Genomic DNA, 19,436 nt, shown 5'->3' with positions numbered 1-19,436 from the left:
GCTCCTACGCGGCAGACAGAGGATAAAAGACGGGACAACACGATATGCCGACGCGAGTATTGCTTCCAGTACTTGTCACATTTTTATGTCAGTCGCCTAACGTTGAGAAAACTTAAAGATTATTTTAAGGTTTAACCAGTGAGATGAAATATAGATCCTCTCTTCATTAATAATAATCTAAACTCGTCTCCCGTAAAAGATGCTGCACTGCATGCATGTTTTCTGCATATTGCACGTTCAGTCTATTAAATCTATAATAACTGTTTAAAATCACAAATTCCAGTGAGTCTGACATTTTTTAATGTTAAATAATGATTATTTTGCAAATGAAACGCATGCAGCACCACCGAAGAATGGGAGCGCAAAATCTACCAATGAAATCCAGTCAAACCCGAGTCAAGATTCTCCTCCCTGGTGATATGTGTCCGAGTACGACGGCGTGTTGGGCCGCTGCGGACAGAGAAACGAGAAACGGAGCGCTCAACTTCTGACAAAACGTCTCAGAAAGTTCCTAGAAAAATGAGAACATTTACGAGCCTGAAAAGTCAAATAATTGCTAGAAAAAAGAAATTTAAGTTTAATCTCAGAAATTTTCTCCTGAATTTGAGAAATAAGAAACTCTGAAGCTTTGAAAGTAACAGAGATTTTCAAGAAAAGTAATTTGGAGATTTTAAAAGTCAAAAGTTTTTGAATTTTGAAACTTTTCTCAAATCTCATTAATCTGAACATATCTGAGATTTTCCAAGCAAATTTTTGACTTTTGGAGCTCAAAGCCGATTGTTTTTTAAATGAAAAAAAAAAAACATAATTCCAGAAAATTTCTTACATTCGTCTCAAAATTTGAGCTTTTTTCTATCAAATTTTTAACTTCTAAAACTCAGACTTCAATATTTTTTCTTAATTAAAAATTTTTTCTGGCAAAATTTTAACTTTTCAAACTCAGAAACCTCTTATTTAAAAAAAAAAAAATTAAGATTAACCTCAAATTTAGTTTTTCTATCAAATTTTAAACTTGTTTTTTTTCCCCTGAAACATTTCTGAGATTTTCAAACAAATTTTCAACTTTTCAAACTCGGAAACTTCTTGGTTTTTTTCTAGAAAATTTCTGAAGTCAGTCCCAAATTTTGCAGTTTTTTTGTCTGAACTTCCTCCCGCTTCCTCGTCCTCATCGCCTCCAACACGCCGCCGCAGTTTGTGCAAACGGGACTCCGGCTGAAAAGCCGCCGCTGAGCCGCTTCCTCCTGCAGCTCTGCAGGCGTGGCTCTCTGCAGACTCACTCTGAGGCGTTTGCTGGGGCAAGCAGCAGACATGCATCGATCGGGGAAAACAGCAGACATAGTCACCCATGGAGCGATGTGTTAGGAGGAGAAGGGTGTCAGAATGGGAGTGCACTGGGAAAGAGGAGGTGAGCAGAGTGTGGATGGAGTTAGATGGGAGTAAAGAAGCCTCCTTACCAAGTGGTGGAGATTAAACCCTCACTGGCGCTCCAACTGAGAACGACACGTTCGCTAGCAAATCTGATCTGGGCTCAGATTGTTGTTGTTTTAGCTTAGTAAAAAAAATAAAAATAAAAGAACACACCCCCTCCTCAGTTTTAGCGTTTGGACTTTAAAACTCTGAGCTGCGTTGAAGAACTGGTTTGATTTGATCCGGTTTGCGACCCGGTCTCTCCCTCAGGACTCGGATATGACGACTTCCTCAGATGTTTCAGATACGTGGATTTTTTTGTTTTGTTTCCCTGCCAGTCATGATGCCGTCTGCAGCACGCGTCCCTGACCTCCAGCGGGTCGGGGGGCGGCTCTCTAGCTTCACAGTGCATTAAGACAAAATAAGAAAAATAATAATAATTCAGTGTACTCCGATTTGCTTAAAAAAAAAAACACAACACAAAATATATTCAACACAATAAACAACAGCATCTTCTGCAGCCTACAGCGGGCAGTAAACGAACGGGAGCTCCGCTCCCCGGGTGCGTGCTGGACATCTGCCCTTTGACCTTTAACCTTTGACCCCGTGGCAGTCGGACGGGCGAGTTTATCTCCTTTCACTGATATGCATGCTGCCTTTTGAAGAACAAATCTGCGCGCAGATTTAGCGGTGGCCCCCAGACGAACGACGTTTCAGTGTTTTTATTTAGTTTGTGTTTGCGCCCGACTCGACGGCTGCGTCTCCTCAGTAGTCAGTCAGTCCTAAGTGCTCTGGCTGGATCCAGTTAAACTGAAACAGGGGAGGCGGGTTTGGAAGACCACAGGCCGAGATCGGGTCTCAGCGCAACGGCTCGTCTGAACGACGCAGGTTCAGCTGCAGCAGGGCGCTTCGCTGCAGCAGCAGAGCAGGATAAACGGGAGCGCAACACGGCTGCACCACAGCGCCGATAAGCCCCCTGCTGGACTGGAAATGGAACTGCAGGCTGCGCCGAGCGTGTGATGGGTAGCGCCGCATAGAGCGCCGGGTGTTTCCTTCAGCGAGCGAATGAGTTTCTGCGAAAATTTGGTAGGAAAACTTGAACATTTTGAGCTTAATCTCTAGTACTTTCTAGAAAAAAAATCTTGGAAATTTCTGAGTTTCACAACTTCTGACTTTTTGAAATGTTTCCAAAAGTCAAACATTTCCATCTTTTCAAACTCAGACATGACTGTGTGTTTTTCCTCAAAATTTCTGAGATTTTTCTAGAAAATATTCAACTCTTTGGATTTTTTTCTCAGCAATTTTCTGAGATTAATCTCCAAATTTTTAAAAGTTGAAAATTTTATGTAAAAATGTTAAGATCTCAGAAATTTCTAGAAAAATCTTGAATTTTGTAAAGATTCTAAAGTCAGAAAGTTTTGATTTCCGAAATTCAGAATTTTCCACGTTTTTTTTTTCTCAAAAATTTCTGAGATTAATCTCAAAATTTTTGAAAAGTCAAAAATTTGGTTAGAAATTTTGAGATCTCAGAAATTTTCTAGAAAAATATTGGTAATTTGAGTTTGAGTAAATTTTTTTCTTTGACAATAAAATTATAAAATTTGAAAAAGTCAAAAATGTTCAACTTTTCAAACTCAGAAATTTACACTTTTTTAAAATGGCTAAATCTCAAAATTTCTGAGTTTTTTAGCCAATATTTGACTCTCAGACTCATATTCCCATGTTTGTTTTCTACCTAATTTCCAACATTAATCTCAAAATATTTCTGTTTTCTAGCAAAATTTCAGCTTTTCCATGTTTTTTCATCCCAACGTCTCGTCTGAACGATTCAGTTTTAGTTGCAGCAGACGATAACTGGACGCTTCACTTCAGCTACAGACAGCAGATATGATGGATCCTCTGTCAGCGGCACCAGATATGGTGCTGTGACGTTTCCTTTCAGCGCTCGTGTGTGTGTGTGTTCCCTGTTCTTTGACTGGATATATCACTCTAATGATCTTCCTGCCTGGGGCGGCTCTCTCACTGGACATAAATAAGACATATATTACACTATTTGACATTACTATTCCTCTTACATGAAAACAAATACCAGAACAAAAAGTCTCATTTACATTCATGTCAACCTGAATTCACAGATTAAAAAAAGAAGACTGCGCTTTAAACGGGCGATGTTATTAATAAATAGCGACAGTGGTGGAGATTTCCTGTAGCAAAACGACATTAGCTGCGTTTCCAGTAAACACCTGACGGCACAATTTGACATTTTCAAAATACATTTTCATTTAAAAATTTTATTTTTTTAAATTTTTCAATAAAAACTGCAATGGAGACAATTTTTTCGGATCGCACGAGTCACATGACCAGCTACCGGATGCTGATTCTCGCGCAAACCACGAAGAAGAAGAAGAAAACAGGAAGTGGTTTTTTAATGACTCATCTTCTTATTTAATTGCAAAATTGGCAACATTTTCTGCACATTTGTGCCGGAAACGCAGCTACTGCCATCATGAGTGTTATTATTATTATTATTATTATTATGCTGCAGAGGCGGGTCTGCAGCGCTGCACCGGTTGCGCCTGTGTGTGTGTGTGTGTGTGTGTGTGTGTGTGTGTGTGTGTGTGTGTGTGTGAGAAGAAATGCCCTCACGCTCCTCACCGAGATTCGAGGGAGGCGAAGGTTTTGGGAGTTGAGGACGTTTCTTAGCTCACACATCAAGCTAAAGTTTGCAATCTTTCTCTTTTTTTAAAACCGTTAAAAAGGGGGTGGGGGGCGAAGCGAAAGGGGCGGGGGGCGAATTTAAAATCTGGATTAAATAAAGTCAAAGTAAAATCTGTTTGAGGATACAGCGTGTGGGCTGGAGGGGCCGGCGGCTGGGACGGGATTTTGGAGCGTTGCACCCTGTAAACACCAACCCTCACCCTGACCTCCGTGACCCCTGACCCCGCCGCACTCTGTAGCCTCCCAGTCTAAATGGCATTCAGCTCTGTCCACACAATACACAGACAGCTTAATTTACTGAACAAAAAATAAAACAATAAAAAAATCCCGAAAGGTCAAGACGTTAAGTAATAAAACCTTATTTACATTTTACACATTTTTCTTGGTTTTTCAGCGTAATAACTCGCTCCCCCTCCCCTCCTCGCCTTCTCAGCACATTTTTGCTTTGAGTCAAAAAACTTCCTTTTTTTAATATAGAATACTGAAAACACGCAGAAGAAAACGGCGCAAACGATTCCTTCCGACATTCTTTCTCTCCTCTCCTTTTTTCCATTCTCCCTTTTTCTTTGCTCTCCTCCCCCGAAGCCCCCATTCCTTTTTCACTTTTCCTCTTTTCCTCCTCATTTCCTGTCAGGTTTAGCCCACCTTCTGTGGGTTGGTGGCGCGGACGCCCTGCTCGTAGGTGATCCGCTGGCTGATCAGGTACTGCGCGGCCTGCGTGGCGGCCTGCGACCCCGTGATGGTCACCTTCCTGTTCCGAGTTCCCGGGATGAACTCGCCTTTCTTCGAGATCTGGATCCTGGCACCGGTCAGCTCCTGGTACTCCACTAGCGTCTTCCCGCCTTTCCCCAAGATGGCGCCGACGAGGTTCTCCGGCACGGCGATCTCGACCACTTCCTTGGCTCCCTCTGCTAGCTTCTCCGTCGCCAGGAGGGACGACGCCACCAGAGGCGACGCCGCGCTCAGGTAGCCATTGGTGGCGCCAGTGGCGGCCGCCAGGGAGCCCAGAGAGAGGCCTCCCAGGCTGGCGGCGGGGTGCGCTGCGCTGGTAGACGCGTCGCTGGCGTACGACGCTAACAAATTAGCCGCGGCGGCCGCTGCTGGGTTGGCGTTAGCCGCTACGGCGGCTAGCACCCCGGAAGCGGCGGCGGGATTGAGCCCCAGCCCCAGAGAGTTGGTGTTGTAGCCGTAGCTGGCCAGGGTGTTGAGCGCGGAGGTGATGGCGAGCAAGTCGTTGCCTGAGAAGCTGGACATGGTGGTCGGGAACGCGCCGACTCCCGCCAGGCCCGCCTGGCCCAGCAGAGAGGAGGCGGTGGCGGCTGCAGCGGCCGCTGCTGCCGGCATCACCTCGGTGGAGTTGGCGTACGGGGAGCCGGTGGGGTTGGAGTTGGCCACCGGCCCGGTGATGTTGGAGTAGGAGATGTTGAGGCAGGAGGAGCTCTGCGGGTCTTCCTGGATCTTCTGGATGATGATCTCCACGGCTTTGCGGTTCTGCTCCGGCTCGCCGCTGATGGTGACCACGCGCTCCTGCAGGTTGATGCCCTCGGGCTTCTGGGACAGCTGGACCCAAGCCCCAGACTGCTCCATCACCGCCTTGACCGTAGCGCCGCCTTTGCCGATGATGAGGCCAGCTGTGCTGTTGGGGACAATCAGCTTGGCCTGTTGGGAGGACAAGAAGACAGAAGAAGAGTTATCGACAGGAAAACATTGTAACCGCAAGTCCAAGAGACGCTGCAGCGCGAGATCCCGCAGGAAACCGCTGCTAACGACGACTAGCATTGGTTTTAGCTGCTAATTACTAAATGTACTAAAGAAAATGTCCTTTTCTACTGACTGAACACTACCACAGCTAGAAACAGGTCAGGAAAAATCTTTAATTAAAAGAAATAATAGCCTGGAAGAGGGAAGTAGGTCAGTTATGCTAGCTTGACTATGACAAGGAGAGGAAGCGGAAAAGAGAGAAACGACAAAAGATGAATGATGTCTGAGAGGTGATGAAAGGAAATGGACATTCAAAGTGTTACTGGAGCCTGACGTGGAAGATTACAAACTGTCTGCAGGATTTATTATTTTTTATTATTCTCATGGTTTTGCTGAATAACAGAGCGAGGGAGCGGAGGAGAGGCAGGAAGAGGTAAACAGAGTGGGAGGGATGGATGGACGGATGACAGAGAGAGAGTAGAAAGAGGAATGCTAAAGAGGGCACTTCTGTGGAGAGAGAAAAATAAAAAAATAAGTAACACCGGCTCCCAGGGGTCAGCGTTGCCATGGAAACACAGCTCCGGCATTCAAAGGGTAGAGAAAAAGGGAGCGGGGCCGACGAGGCGCACAGAAAACCTGCGATTCTGAGCTGGAAATCTAAAATTTACACAAAGAAACTTTTTATTTTTATTTTCTCTTCAATGCTTCATCCAGATGCAACACTGAGATCAGCTGAGGTGGAAAAGTGATCATAGCAGAAAACAGGAGAGTCCGGAAAAGGATGCAACAAATTTTAGTGCCATTTAGACACCATGGAACGATGAAGATGTTAAAATAACTGGACATTCCTTCAAAATAAAAAGCTTAAAAGTTGACAAAAACACTGAAGGAGGGGCAAAACATAACATTTTGAATTTCTATTGAAAAAAATAATTCAAATCTGGCAAAAAATCCAAAAAGTAAAAAAAAAAAACAACAAAAAACAAAAACAAACACAGTGAAACATGGTGGTGGCAGCATCATGCTGTGGGATTAAATGAACACTTCGTCCCAGATCCCTTTTCACCTTTGATCAAAAGCCTTCATGTGTCTTCGTGGGTTTATTAGAGCCCATGCAGATAAATAACAAGGACATTTCCACCAATCAAACTTCTGGAGATTTTGAGATTAATCTCAGAAATTTTCTGGAAAAATCTTGGAAATTCCAGAATTTAAAAAGTCGGAAAGTCGGTTCTGTTAGCAAATTATTTCACTTGTAACAAGACATTTTCCCCCTTATTAGTGAAATAACCTGCCAGTGGAACTGGAACTGGGTTGCTAGGTAACGGGCTGCGCTTGGCTGGGGTTGCTAGGTAACGGGCTGCGCTTGGCTGGGGTTGCTAGGTAACGCGCTGCGCTTGGCTGGGGTTGCTAGGTAACGGGCTGCGCTTGGCTGGGGTTGCTAGGTAATGGCAGAATATTGAACCAGTGAAACTTGAACTTTTTAATCAGTATTAAGGAATTATTGACTAAAAACGAGCTCCTACATTCTGATGAATTGTTGCTTGAACGTTCTTGTTTTTAGTGACATATTTGCCCTGTAAACGGCCCAGCAAGGTTTTGTGTCTTTGCGGCGTTCAGACCGAAGCAGCTGTGAAAGGAGCAGAAACGCGGCTGTGACGTGCGTCTCCGTTGACGCCTGCAGAGAATGACGCATGTCTGCTGCAGCTCTGACCTCGCAGCAGAGGAAGCCTCCTGCAACAAAAGAAGCTCTTTCTGCTTCCAGAGATGCAAACAATGCAAAAATCACATTTCACCAACATTTTCAAACACGTGCGTGTTGTGTATTCCTGAGAGGTTTGAGTAATAGAGTAAAATAAAGCGTGAAGAGAAATTATACCACATTAACCAGTTAGCCTGCTTAAATTAGTGCTTGATTTGTGTTTTGCTCCTCATTCGCTGCATTTCTTTTTGTTTTTTTTGACTCGTGTGTCATTATCTGCACTGCAGCTTTCTTTCTCCCAGGCAGCGGCTGAATTTACATAGAAATAGAAAATTAGCGAAGGCGGCGCAGATTTAAACTCGTCGCATTTCTGCTGCAGCGGCTGGAACACGGTCTCCTCCTGAGGGGCCGTTTGTTTGGGCCGCTCCTGGGATTAGCAGCTCAGTTTGTTGGTTTTCCTGTCCTCTGAAGGCATGAACAGGAGCCGGTTGTGTCTCTGATCGACTCTCGAACACAGCCAGGATCGCTCGACACGTCCGCTCACGTCCCGCTGCTGCCGCTGCCGGCGCGGCGACAATCTGCTGCGTACATGAATGAGACTAACAAAGTGTGAACTCCACTTCCTGCTGATCACCAAACCTTAAACTGAGCCGATTAGCATTTAGCGGAGTCACTGCTGTCGTTACACTGCAAAAACACAAAATCTAACCAAGAATTTTTTGGTCTGTATTCTAGTGCAAATATTTTAGTGCATTTGAAATAAGATCAACTACCTTACAAGTAACTTTTCAGCAAAATATAGCAGCTTGTTTTAAATAAATAATTTATTGATATTGATGAAAAAGTTTAGTTTCACTGGTTAAATATTCCACTGCGCCGTTACCTAGCAACCTCAGCCACGCCCAACCTGTTACCTAGCAACCCAGTTCTAGTTCCACTAAAGTCGATCTAGAACTTTTTCATCAACATTAATGAATGATTTATTTAACATAATCTCCTAAAATGTTAGTTTTGTCTTATTTCAGGTCTACTAAAACGTTTGCACTAGAAACTAAACAAGAATACTTAGTAAGATTTTGAGTTTTTGCAGTGAAAAAACAATTTTACCAAATGTTTATCCATTTTTTCAGTACTCCAGAAATAGGACAAAATAACCTTCAGCTAGGATTTTAGGAAATTAAGTAAATAATTTAATACTGATGAAAAACTATTAATTCAACTTTATAACAAAACATTACTCCCATAAGTGAAAGTAACCTGCCAGTGGAACTAGAACTGGGTTGCTAGGAGACGGGTTGGTCTTGGCTGGGGTTGCTAGGTAACGGGGCAGCGGAGCATTCTACCAGAACTTTTTCATCAATACTAAGCAAGTATTGACTTTAAACAAGTTCCTACGTCTTGCTGAAAAGTTACTTGTTTTGTCTTATTTCAAGATATTGGCACTAGAAACTAGGCCAGAAATACTTTTAAGATTTTGTGTTTTGCAGTAGGATTTTTGATTCAGGTCCCAAGTTCCACCTCACAGGGCTGTCCTCCCCCCACGCAGCTCCTTCAGACTAGCCAGCAGCAATTAGCACATACCAACTGAGCTCATTATAGCTCAGCTGGTTTTTATCAGTGAAATGCTGATAAAAACGTTGTTAGAGTTAATAGAGGAGCCATGTTGGGACGAGTCCCTGAGGGCGGAGCTACAGAAAGAGCAGGAGATTCTTAAAGAGACAGAGACCCAATCTCAAGATGTCAAATCCAGGAAGTAAAATTTCTTTTCAGTCATATTTTTATAAGAACTGAACTTAAAAGTTAATTGACTGCGCCTTAAAATGCCACTATTTGTCTGATAAATACGTAACACCGCCCCTTTAAGGAGACAAACAGCTGACATGGAGGTGAAAACCGTTCAGTTGGAGGTTTTTGCAGCTCAAACTGTACAACTTTTCTTTTCTTACAACAGTCATTCGTGTCGTCTTTGAGTGATTCTGGCGGTAAAACGTGCCGACAGGAATCCGGATCCGGCCCGATTGAAGGCGGGGGATGAAATGAACGAGAATCCGTGGGAACTTTCAGATGTTTTTTCCACGGAGCGTTTCTGAAGCGCCGTGTCGGTGGGAGGATAAGCAGCGGCGCGTCTCAGTCCCGCTCGCTGCTAATGATCACATCTCCTGTCTCCACATCCAACTGATCCACGCTAATGAAGCTCTGCTTTCTTTTTTTGTCTTTCCATATTCCTGTTTTCTTTCCTCCTGTCAACCTTTTCACTTTTTTTTAATAATCCGTTTGCATTCCAGCGTACAGACGTCTCGAAGCGTCTTCCTCTCGTTAACTTTTACGGCTGTATTTTTCCGGTGAATTTACAATAGTTAATTATTTCCTCAGACCTCACGCAGCATGTTCCCAGCATGAAGGGCATTTTCTCTAGAAGTTATCCTCTTAATCCTGCTTTTATTTTGCTGACACTGTTGCTTCAGTTCGGCCCGATGACTGGCAGCAAACCGCACACTGCAAAAACACTAAATCCCACCAACGATTTTTATCCAGTCTCTAATGAAAACTGACTTACAAGTAACTTTTTAGCAAAATAAATTTTAAGTAAATAATTAATATTAATGAGGAAGTATTTGTTCCACTGGTTCGATTGTTTCACTTATAAAACATTTTTCTCATGTTAAAAGTAAAATAATCTGCCAGAGGAACTAAAACAGGTTTTATTTTTAGATTTGTTTTCCTCTATAAAAATAAATTGGCTCTAAAATGTCAGAAATGAAACTAAAAACAAAATTTTGTTCTGGGATTTGAGATCAAACTATGGAGTTACTTTAAAGGAAAAACTTTCAGAAACATTTTCATCACATCATTTCAAACCTGAAGGACTTTCATACCAATACAGTACAAAAAAGTGTATTGGTATTAAAAGATAAAATAATTTAAAATTGATGAAAAAGTTCTAGTTTGGTAGAATATTCCACTCCGCTGTTACCTAGCAACCCCAACCAAGCCTAGCCGGTTGCCTAGCAACCCAGTTCTAGGTTACAAGTTTTCACCAATATTAAGGAATTATTGGCTTGAAACAAGCTATTTAGCTGAAAAATTACTTGTAAGTTTTGACTGGTACTAAGACATCTGCTCGACCAAAATACTTGGTAGGATTTTGTGTTTTTACAGGCAGAATCCAAACGTTCTCCTTCCTGCCTTTTGAGGCTCAGGTTTAGTTTTTCGCTGCTTGTTTACATTTGTTGGTGGAAAGTTTCTGCAGAGTTAGCCGGCGGGTTTTTGGCTTCCATCCAGCTGCTGACGAGAACGTCCTGCTGCTGCAGCTGCTGGACTGAGGTCGAAGGTCAAACTCAATCTCCTGAGCATGAATCCACTCGCTGCGAAAGCGGGAAAGGAAGTGTCGACTTCAGCAGGGATGTGGGCTTAGCGGATAAATCCGAATCGATGCGGACGGCAGCGCGGGGATGATGGGAGTCCGCAGCTTGGAACGGGTTCAGATTTGGAGCCGCTGGACGTTTATGAAGGTCAATCGGATTAAATATCGGTCCAGATTATTTCTATCACACAGATGAACTGGATTTTAATAAATACAAGGCACTGGAGATTAGGAACTGTCTAATTAGTGACCAGTGACTTTCTGCTTCTCTGGGGTTTAAATGGGACGTTTTTGCCGCTGAGGACAGATTAAACCCAGTGGACCAGAACCAGCGCAGCACATGGCAACCCAAACCAGCACCGGCTGGAAACTTCAATCTGGACTTCAAGCAAAATTAACTCTGGATCGCTGTTCTCTTCCTCCAGATCCTGGGATCTTAATTTACTAAAAAAAAATACTTTAATCTCAGAATTCCAATATGGAAGTCAAAATTTTGAGAAAAAAATCTGAAATCTGAGGAAGAAAGTTCAAATTCTGAGATAAAAAAAAAAATCTGAAATTCTAAAGAAAGTCATAATTCAGACATTAAATTAAAAATGTAATTTCTGAAATAAAAAGATATAAAATTCATTTTCTGAGAAAACTAGTAAGAAATACACTTTGCTGCAATATTAATTTTATTTTTCAGATGTACCAGTCTGATAAAAAAAAAGAAGGCGGGGAACCAATAAATTTGTACGAAATTTGTTTTTTTCTTACATTTTCATTGAGATGATGTTGCTATGACGACATCTATAAACAATAACTACGCAGCATCAGAATATGATGAAGAACGTGTCGTTTGAGTGACCAGGTTTTTCTGCCTGGTCTACCGCTGTGAGTGTTTCTGAAATAGATCACTGCGGTTGGCTGAACCTGATATCGGTAACCTGCTCCGGAATAGATGGTGGATTAGTCATTTTTAGACCCGTCATGTTGATAATGATGATCCGTATTCTCATCACAGCTTTGTGTCACGTTGCGTTCAGCTCACACGGTTCCGGACGTCGCTAACGCTAACACACACACACACACACACACACACACACACACACACACACACACACACACACACACACCAAAACGCACACAAACGAACCGTGGCTTTATTTCTACCTTTGTACAAACCAGCGCAGCGACGATGACAAACCAAACAATGTCTGCATGTTGAACACGGAGAGCGGCTGGAGGACGGCGGAACAACTGTTGAGGCTCTTGGAGGTTGAACTTTGAAGTCTTAAGCAGGGACTTTAGCTTAATCTGCCTCCCACTGATCCGCAGGCTTAGCCGTCTCTCTCTCTCTCCACGTCTTATTTACATTTGCCCCCCCCCTTCTCTGTGTCGTCCTTCATTTTCCATCATCCAGGAGGAGAGAAAACCCTCCACCCCAAAACAAAACTAAAAATAAAGGATGACAGAGGAGAGCAGCAACAGAGCTGTACTAACGGCGACACATGGGAATAAACGAACACACACATATAAATATGTTTACACGTTTGTAAACTCAGCGTTTGTTCCCCTGAGGCCAACAATTCATTTCTGGTTCCTGTGGTTGATTTTTATCTGAGACCGTTTAGCAAAGAAATCAATATTTTGATATAATTGATACCACAAAAATTATTCAGAGATTCTTCTTTGATCCATCCTCATTTGCCCAAAATGTTGCATTTCTAAGGAAACGTTGAAAGATGGCACATGCTAACAGTGCTAATGATGCAAGCCAACACTAAAAGTAAGGCATAGTGTTGAAAGACACCACATGGTAGTTGTGCTAATGCTGCAAGCTATCACTACAAGCTAACATTACAGGTAAGGAATTTAGCTGAAAGAGCCACATGCTAGGTGCCGTAAGCTACAAGCCAACACCATAAGCTAACACTGAGTGTAAGGAAATGCTGAAAGATTCTAGCTACAACAATACTGCAAGGTAAAGCTATGAGCTAGCGCTACAAGAAAGGAAATGGCGAAAGACGCCACATGGTAGCTGTGCTAATGCCGCAAGCTAACAGTACAAGCTAACAGTACAAGCTAATGCTATGTCACAGATGTTTGGGAGCAACTTAAAAAGGTCAGTAAAACTTTTGTGTCTGCAGCAGTGAAGTAGTAAAACTGATTAGCTAACGATTTTGGTTTAAAAGTATCAATACTGCAAGAAAATGTTCATTTATTTTTTAGTTATTTTTATAAGTTATGACCATGAGTGCCATTAAATATGGAGGACACTGTAAGTTTATACATTTTAATCATTATAAAATAACTTTACAATGTTTTAAGCTACCAAATTAGAAGTGCTGTCAGTGAATGATTCAGAACAAACTTTTCCAGATGTTGACCAGCCATTGTGCCATCCTCTTAGTTTACTCTCGATTCCAACAAACTTTTAAAACTCCAGATTTATAGAGACGATCAAATAATCAACTGGACTTTAAAAGCTGCCTCTGGCGACTGCTGAGGAAGCAGCAGGAGTACATTTTGTTTTTCCATCACTGAACCCGATAAATCTTTGCTTCACCTTTCTGAAAGGAAAGCAAAATGTCTGTCTGAGTTTCATGTGACCTAAAAAAAATTTTAAATTTTATTACAGAGTCTGTAATAAAATGCAGAAACTCGGTATCCTCTGTTGCTGAAGATAAGCAGGGATCGAGAGCCACTGCCGTTTTGCTGACTGAGCATTTATGCCGAGGCTGTAAATTGCAGGAGTGATAAAAGAAAAAGATGAATAAAAAGTTATGAAGTATGATGTAACCAGGAAGTGGGGGAAGCCAAACAGCATATCCAATATTTATGAGTGAGCACAAAACAACAGAAAACTTAAGCAGCCATGTTTTCATGTCTTTTCCTTAAACATCAACGTTTTCTGGCTACGGCAGGTTGTGGAAAATGGGTGGAAATATGTTGACATCATAACGTTGCTCATATGTTCTTGGATTTATTGCCTTGGCCTCCGCGGTTATGTCTTTGAAAACAGGAGTAATAATCACTGAAACTCCCTCCGGTCAGACTCGGGTTACTTCAACTCAGTCTGTCCCATTTTTACTGTTTTTTTTGCAAATTGTGACTTATTTATGAATAAACATGCTAACTGTGCAATTGCTACAAGCTAACGCTACACACTAACACTGCGAATGAGGAATCCCATTACAAGATGCCACATGCTAGCTGCGCTAATGCATCAAGCTAATGCTGCAAACTAGCACTACAATTAGGGAAATGCTGAATGATCCAGCATGCTATTTGTGCTAATACTACAAGCTAACACAACAAACTAACACTACGAGAGAGGAATTCTGTCAATAGATGCTACATGCTAGCTGTGCTAATGTTTAAAGCTAATGGTACAAAGAAACACTACAAGTAGGGAAATGCCGAAACATGCCACATGCTAACTGAGCTAATACTACAAATTAAAGCTACTGATATTTCACAGTAAGCAGATTACAAAAGAAAACTTAAGCGTCCATGTTGTCACATCTTTTCCTGAAACATCAACGTTTTCTGGCCTTCACAAGTGAAAATGGGTGGAAATATGTTGACATCATAACGTTGCTCATATGTTCTTGGATTTATTGCCTTGGCCTCCACAGTTATGTCTTTGAAAACAGGAGTAATAATCACTGGAACTCCCTCCGGTCAGACTCAGGTTACTTCAACTCAATCTGTCCCATTTTTACTGTTTTTTTTAGGCAAATTATGACTTTTATTTATTAACAAATAAAAGTCTAAAATTAAACTTTAAACTATGAGTTGCAGCAAAATGAAAAAAGCTTTTTTTCTCAGATCTGAGAATTTGGTTGATTAGAAAACTAAATTTACATTTTTGCCCCCTATTGGCCATTAGAAGAAATGCAGGCATTTCCAAAACAGTCACTTTTTTTCTAAAACAATTATTAATCTACCGTCGATCAATAACAACAAATAAATCAACAAAGTTCCACAAATGAAGTTCACCACTAAATGTCAGACTAATCTCCTGACATTTCACTGAAATGAGTCCTACTCCCTTTTCCCAACATGAATGTCAAACTTCCTGTGTAGAGGAGCAATAACAGGAAGCAGGAAACAGGTGTTGACACAGGAGCTGGGAGGTTACAGGAAGTGGCTGCATGTGGGTAAATGGTCAGCTATTAAAGTTTAAAACAATCAGTCTGAACAATAGACTAGAGAGGCTAAAAAATCCCTGGAATAACAGAAAACGAAACTCGATCAGGTTACGTTCAAAGTCTGAGTCAACAGCGATTAGAACCGTCTGAGTTCAAATCTGCTTATAAGACATGATGATGGAAGTAAAACTTCTAAAATTGATTTAAAAAACAGTTTGATACATCTTTCATCACCTTGTATCTTTATGTATTTTTTAAAAATGTTTTAAATTGTCAAATTTAGTTGAACTTAGCGTTAGCATGTAGTCCTTGTCCATATCAGAGTAAAAAAAAACAAAAAACATTTTGCAGTTTTCTTGTACACTTTTTCAAGAAGTGGATGAACTAATTTATGCAGTTTGGCAGTATGCAGATAAAAACGTCCACTTAAAAATCTCTGGCGGGCCGGATTTGGCCCCCGAACCTCATGTTTGATGTGCTGTAAGGCATTCACCTCTGTAGATGCCTTAAAAATATTAATAATCTTGTATTTGCAGGGCACGAATGTTAAAATGTAAAACGCAGAAGAAAGGAAGGAAATAATTTGTATCAAGGCTGTATGAGAATTTAAAGGGAAGTTATTATACAAAATTCAGATTTTCCACATTTTTTGTGCTTCTAGTCGGGTTTCTAGTGCTTCTAAAAAAAACCCAAAACATCCAGCTGTTTTTTTGGGCAATAAGTGAATGAGCCGCTTCAAAAACCTGCAGAATGTTGAGTCATAACTGACGTTACCTAGCAACCTGAGCAGAGTTCCCCCTGTTACCCAACAACCCCAGCAGAGTTCCCCCTGTTACCTAGCAACCTGAGCAGAGTTCCCCCTGTTACCTAGCAACCCCCGCAGAGTTCCAGCACATTGGGAACTCGTTCTACAGCTACTTTTACTGCTGTACAATGGCTGATTGAAAGGACAAGTGTTTTGCTGTTCATTTGCCATCCAGAAACCACTTGCTGCATCCTTGTTGGTTGTGCAGAATGCGCCACTAATGCTATTCAAATCTGTAAGCTTGTATAATTGTGCATCTGTTTGCAACTATTTTCACGTGCGAGAGTAAACGATGAGTTGGGGGATCCAGAAGCAGAGTATTTGGATTTAAAACGACAAGACACCCTAAAACAGATAAAACCTCATTACCTATGAAGGATTTTGTGCACAGAAAATGTCATGAACGGGTTTTGTATAGGCCATATCTGTGAGCTGTTCAAATAAGGTTAACAGGTGTGATGGACTTGTTTTATGGAAGTTCAAACTTTAAACAATGCCAGTTATTGTTTTCTATTTGACTTCTTCTCCTTAATTTCACCCGGCCTCCAGAGGAATCCGCTCGGCCCATAAATCGCCTCCTGACCCGTTTTTTCGTGTCCTTGAAGCGCCGTGTCGTCTGTTGGTGTCGTTGCTGCTCTGCTTTTCTGTCTGTCTGCTTCCCAAGCTGCAGGCCGCCGTCACTCCGCAGCTGTCGGCTAACAACAGCTCGGCGCTCCACCCATCTATCCTCATGTCATCGTCTGCAACACTTTTTATTCCCGACCCTTTGTTCCTTTCTTCCCTCTGTTATCTTTTGTCCTCCCCCTCGCCTCCTCTGACTGGACCAGAGATCCCGGCCCCGCACCCTCCGCACACGCAGAACATTTAACTCTGGAACTGGAAGACAATTAAATATCCAAAATAAATCATAAAGTCTCTGTAAACAAAACTGTCCTTCAAAAAAAGGGCTAGTTTCCAAAACACTGGAAAAAACTGAAAACTTTTATTGTCCAGTTTTGGTAGAAAGAGGAAAACAATTAGTAATGCAAATGGAAATATTGAGCTCATTTTAATTATCGTTCTATTTGGAGAAGTTCAATTTTTCACATCTTATCCCACTGATCTAACAGCAGTTTCAACAAATATGTAAATATTTTAATAAAAGTGACTCACTGCAGCTTTATCAGGGTAAAATCATTACTGGCATAATTTTCTTACAGTGGAAAATGTAAAGTATGACAAAATATTCACCTTTTTACAACCAAGATCCACTTTTACTGAAATATCAACTTTGTTTCACCTGAAATTTATTCAGCTCAGCTAAATACAGCAAACCCTTTGAAAAAAGCCTAAAACTATTTCAAACCTAGAAGCCTTTCTTTTAATAATTCAAAGGTGAAAATGACTTTTAAATACTTGGATCCTACAAAAAAAAGAAAAAAAAAGTGCTGCTTTATTTGTTTTTTTAAGGGTTTCATACATTTTTCTAGCTTAACGATTTTTTTCCCGCCTGATGAAAAGTTTACAGAGACGTCTGGGAAAGTGTGAGTTACTCATCCATGCACCGTTTCCAACCCAGCAGAAGTTAGAGAAACACTTTGCAGTAAATTCTCCGTATTACTCGGCGTTTGTTTGTTTTAACACTGCAGGTTCTTCTGGAAAACTTCGGAGGTTATTTTGGAGCGGGAGTTTCTCTGTGTGTCATCAGATGCTGCACAAACCCATTTAGTTTCTGCTCCGACTTGGTATAAATAGCCTGAAGAGCAACAGGGGGATTCGCCCTCTATTATAAGAGTCTAAATATCAGCAGCTATTAGCCGCCTGTCTCCCTGTGGCTTCTCAAATCATCCAGAACCGGATTACTCAGCTGCCAGTCGACTGCAACATGGAAATACTGTTAACACATTCAGTTAAAGTACAAAACAAAAAACTTTGTAATAGCTGAAGCTGAGCTGCAGGAACCAAACCCGCCCGTCGGCACGGAAACGCGCCAATTAGCAGATCGTGCCTCGTTTGTGCGACCTCTGCGAATCCTGATCGCCGATGTTTTCATGTCAGGACGCAGATTTCCTGTGAGCTGTTGCTTGGAAACAGGAAGCAGAGCTCTGGTTCGGAAAAGACCCCCGCGGAGCCCTGACCTTTGACCTCTGACTTCACCCTCACTCTGTAATGGCTTGTAAAAGCAGCACAAACACAACATCTCACACATTCTGACGGCCTTTTAGGAACCTCACATGCTGCTGGAGAGATCAACCGGCAGATGCATTTATCTCCAAATATTTATTCATAATTATGAATTTCTTCCATTTAATGATGATAAATCACAGCCTGGCAACAAAACGAGTCAGAAACTAGACGGAGTGTAAAACGGCCATGATGGGAAATATTATTACCAGAATAAAGTCATAATATTAGGAGAAAATGGTTTAATATTACAAGAAAAAGAATTTAATGGTATGAGAAAAACATTTAAATATAATGAGAATAAAGTACTATTTGAATTTTTGTTTTCTTAGTGTGGCCCTACTTCTCCGTCGTTTCCACAGCATCAACTTCCAGACAGGGAGGAACCAGAACCAAGACCGGTTGGGCTGTAAGAAGATCCGACTATATTAAAACATCACAATATTTCTCGTTGACGTTGCTGCTAGCTAGCTGCTACTAGCTAGCTGCTACTAGCTAGCTGCTGCTAGCTAGCTACTGCTAGCATGGCTTCATCTGATGAAATCCTGATTGAAAACACATAAATCGATTTTTTTCCTTTTTGCGTTTCCAGCAGGAACAATAAATGGCTACAAAATGAAAGACTAAACTAACAATAAGCAACACAAGTTGTTCAGAAAGAGGCAGGAAGCATCGCCATAGCAACCAGTAGCTGGACATCTAAGGGCTGTCGTGCGACATCGTACTGAACCTGATCAGCAGCAGCTGGGAAACGATCAGCGCTGCAGAATGATCAGTTGGAGAGCAGGTCTTAAACAGAAAGCAGGAAAAAAAACATCAGTTGGAGCTTGTGGCAAAAATCCATAAAAATGCAGAATAAAAGCCTTTTTGGAGCATAAATCTGATCTTTGAAGTTGTAAGATCTCATCTGGTTTCATTCTTATGATTCACATCAAAACTCATCTCATCTTCTGAGTGTTGCACCCTAAAAACAACTTTCCTTCACGTATAAAAAGCCTAATTTTAAAGAGCAATCAACAGATTCCTGCTGCTGTTTCTCTGTTGAAAATGAAACCAGCATCTTTCTCCTCACTGTTGGTGTTTTATAATGCGAGTTTTTGCATCATAGAGGAATGATGCTTTCTTTCACACCTTCACATCATCCTGCTGATGCATCCAAACAAGAAATCACATCATCAGAGGAGAAAAGACGCAACTTCGTCTCCAGAGCCGAGACATCAGGATGCAGCACTTCTGTCTGATTTTTGAAAAACTGAAAAAAAAAAAAATATTACCAAGTATTTTTGGTCTAGTTTTTAGTTAACATATCTTACCACACTTGAAATAAGGCAAAACTAATTTACAAACAACATTTCAGCAAGAAATGGAAGCTCATTTTAAGTCAATAATTCCTTAATATTGATGAAAAAGTTCTAGTTCCACTGGTAGATTATTCCA

The 19,436-nt window shown here is 41.5% G+C and overlaps 1 protein-coding gene and 1 long non-coding RNA gene across 5 annotated transcripts in view; one reads left to right on the top strand and one right to left on the bottom strand.

Annotated features, from left to right (window-relative positions):
• The window catches only part of LOC106947807 (uncharacterized), a 51,185-nt gene extending 32,302 nt beyond the window's left edge, over positions 1-18,883 (top strand). For both annotated transcript variants that reach the window (XR_001425046.1, XR_001425044.1), the window contains exon 3: positions 18,362-18,883. This is a non-coding gene — a long non-coding RNA (uncharacterized LOC106947807). The remainder of the gene's footprint in view (positions 1-18,361) is intronic.
• The window catches only part of nova2 (NOVA alternative splicing regulator 2), an 86,794-nt gene continuing 71,296 nt past the window's right edge, over positions 3,939-19,436 (bottom strand). For all 3 annotated transcript variants that reach the window (XM_015032862.1, XM_015032870.1, XM_015032878.1), the window contains one exon: positions 3,939-5,784. In XM_015032862.1, the coding sequence (XP_014888348.1) occupies positions 4,762-5,784 (1,023 nt within the window). In that variant the 3' untranslated portion in view covers positions 3,939-4,761. The remainder of the gene's footprint in view (positions 5,785-19,436) is intronic.

The sequence above is a fragment of the Poecilia latipinna genome, unplaced genomic scaffold, assembly GCF_001443285.1.
Source record: "Poecilia latipinna isolate Pla-1442-1.1 unplaced genomic scaffold, P_latipinna-1.0 Scaffold15, whole genome shotgun sequence".
NCBI classification, from domain to species: domain Eukaryota; kingdom Metazoa; phylum Chordata; class Actinopteri; order Cyprinodontiformes; family Poeciliidae; genus Poecilia; species Poecilia latipinna.
This window is presented reverse-complemented; position numbering and strand designations above follow the sequence as displayed.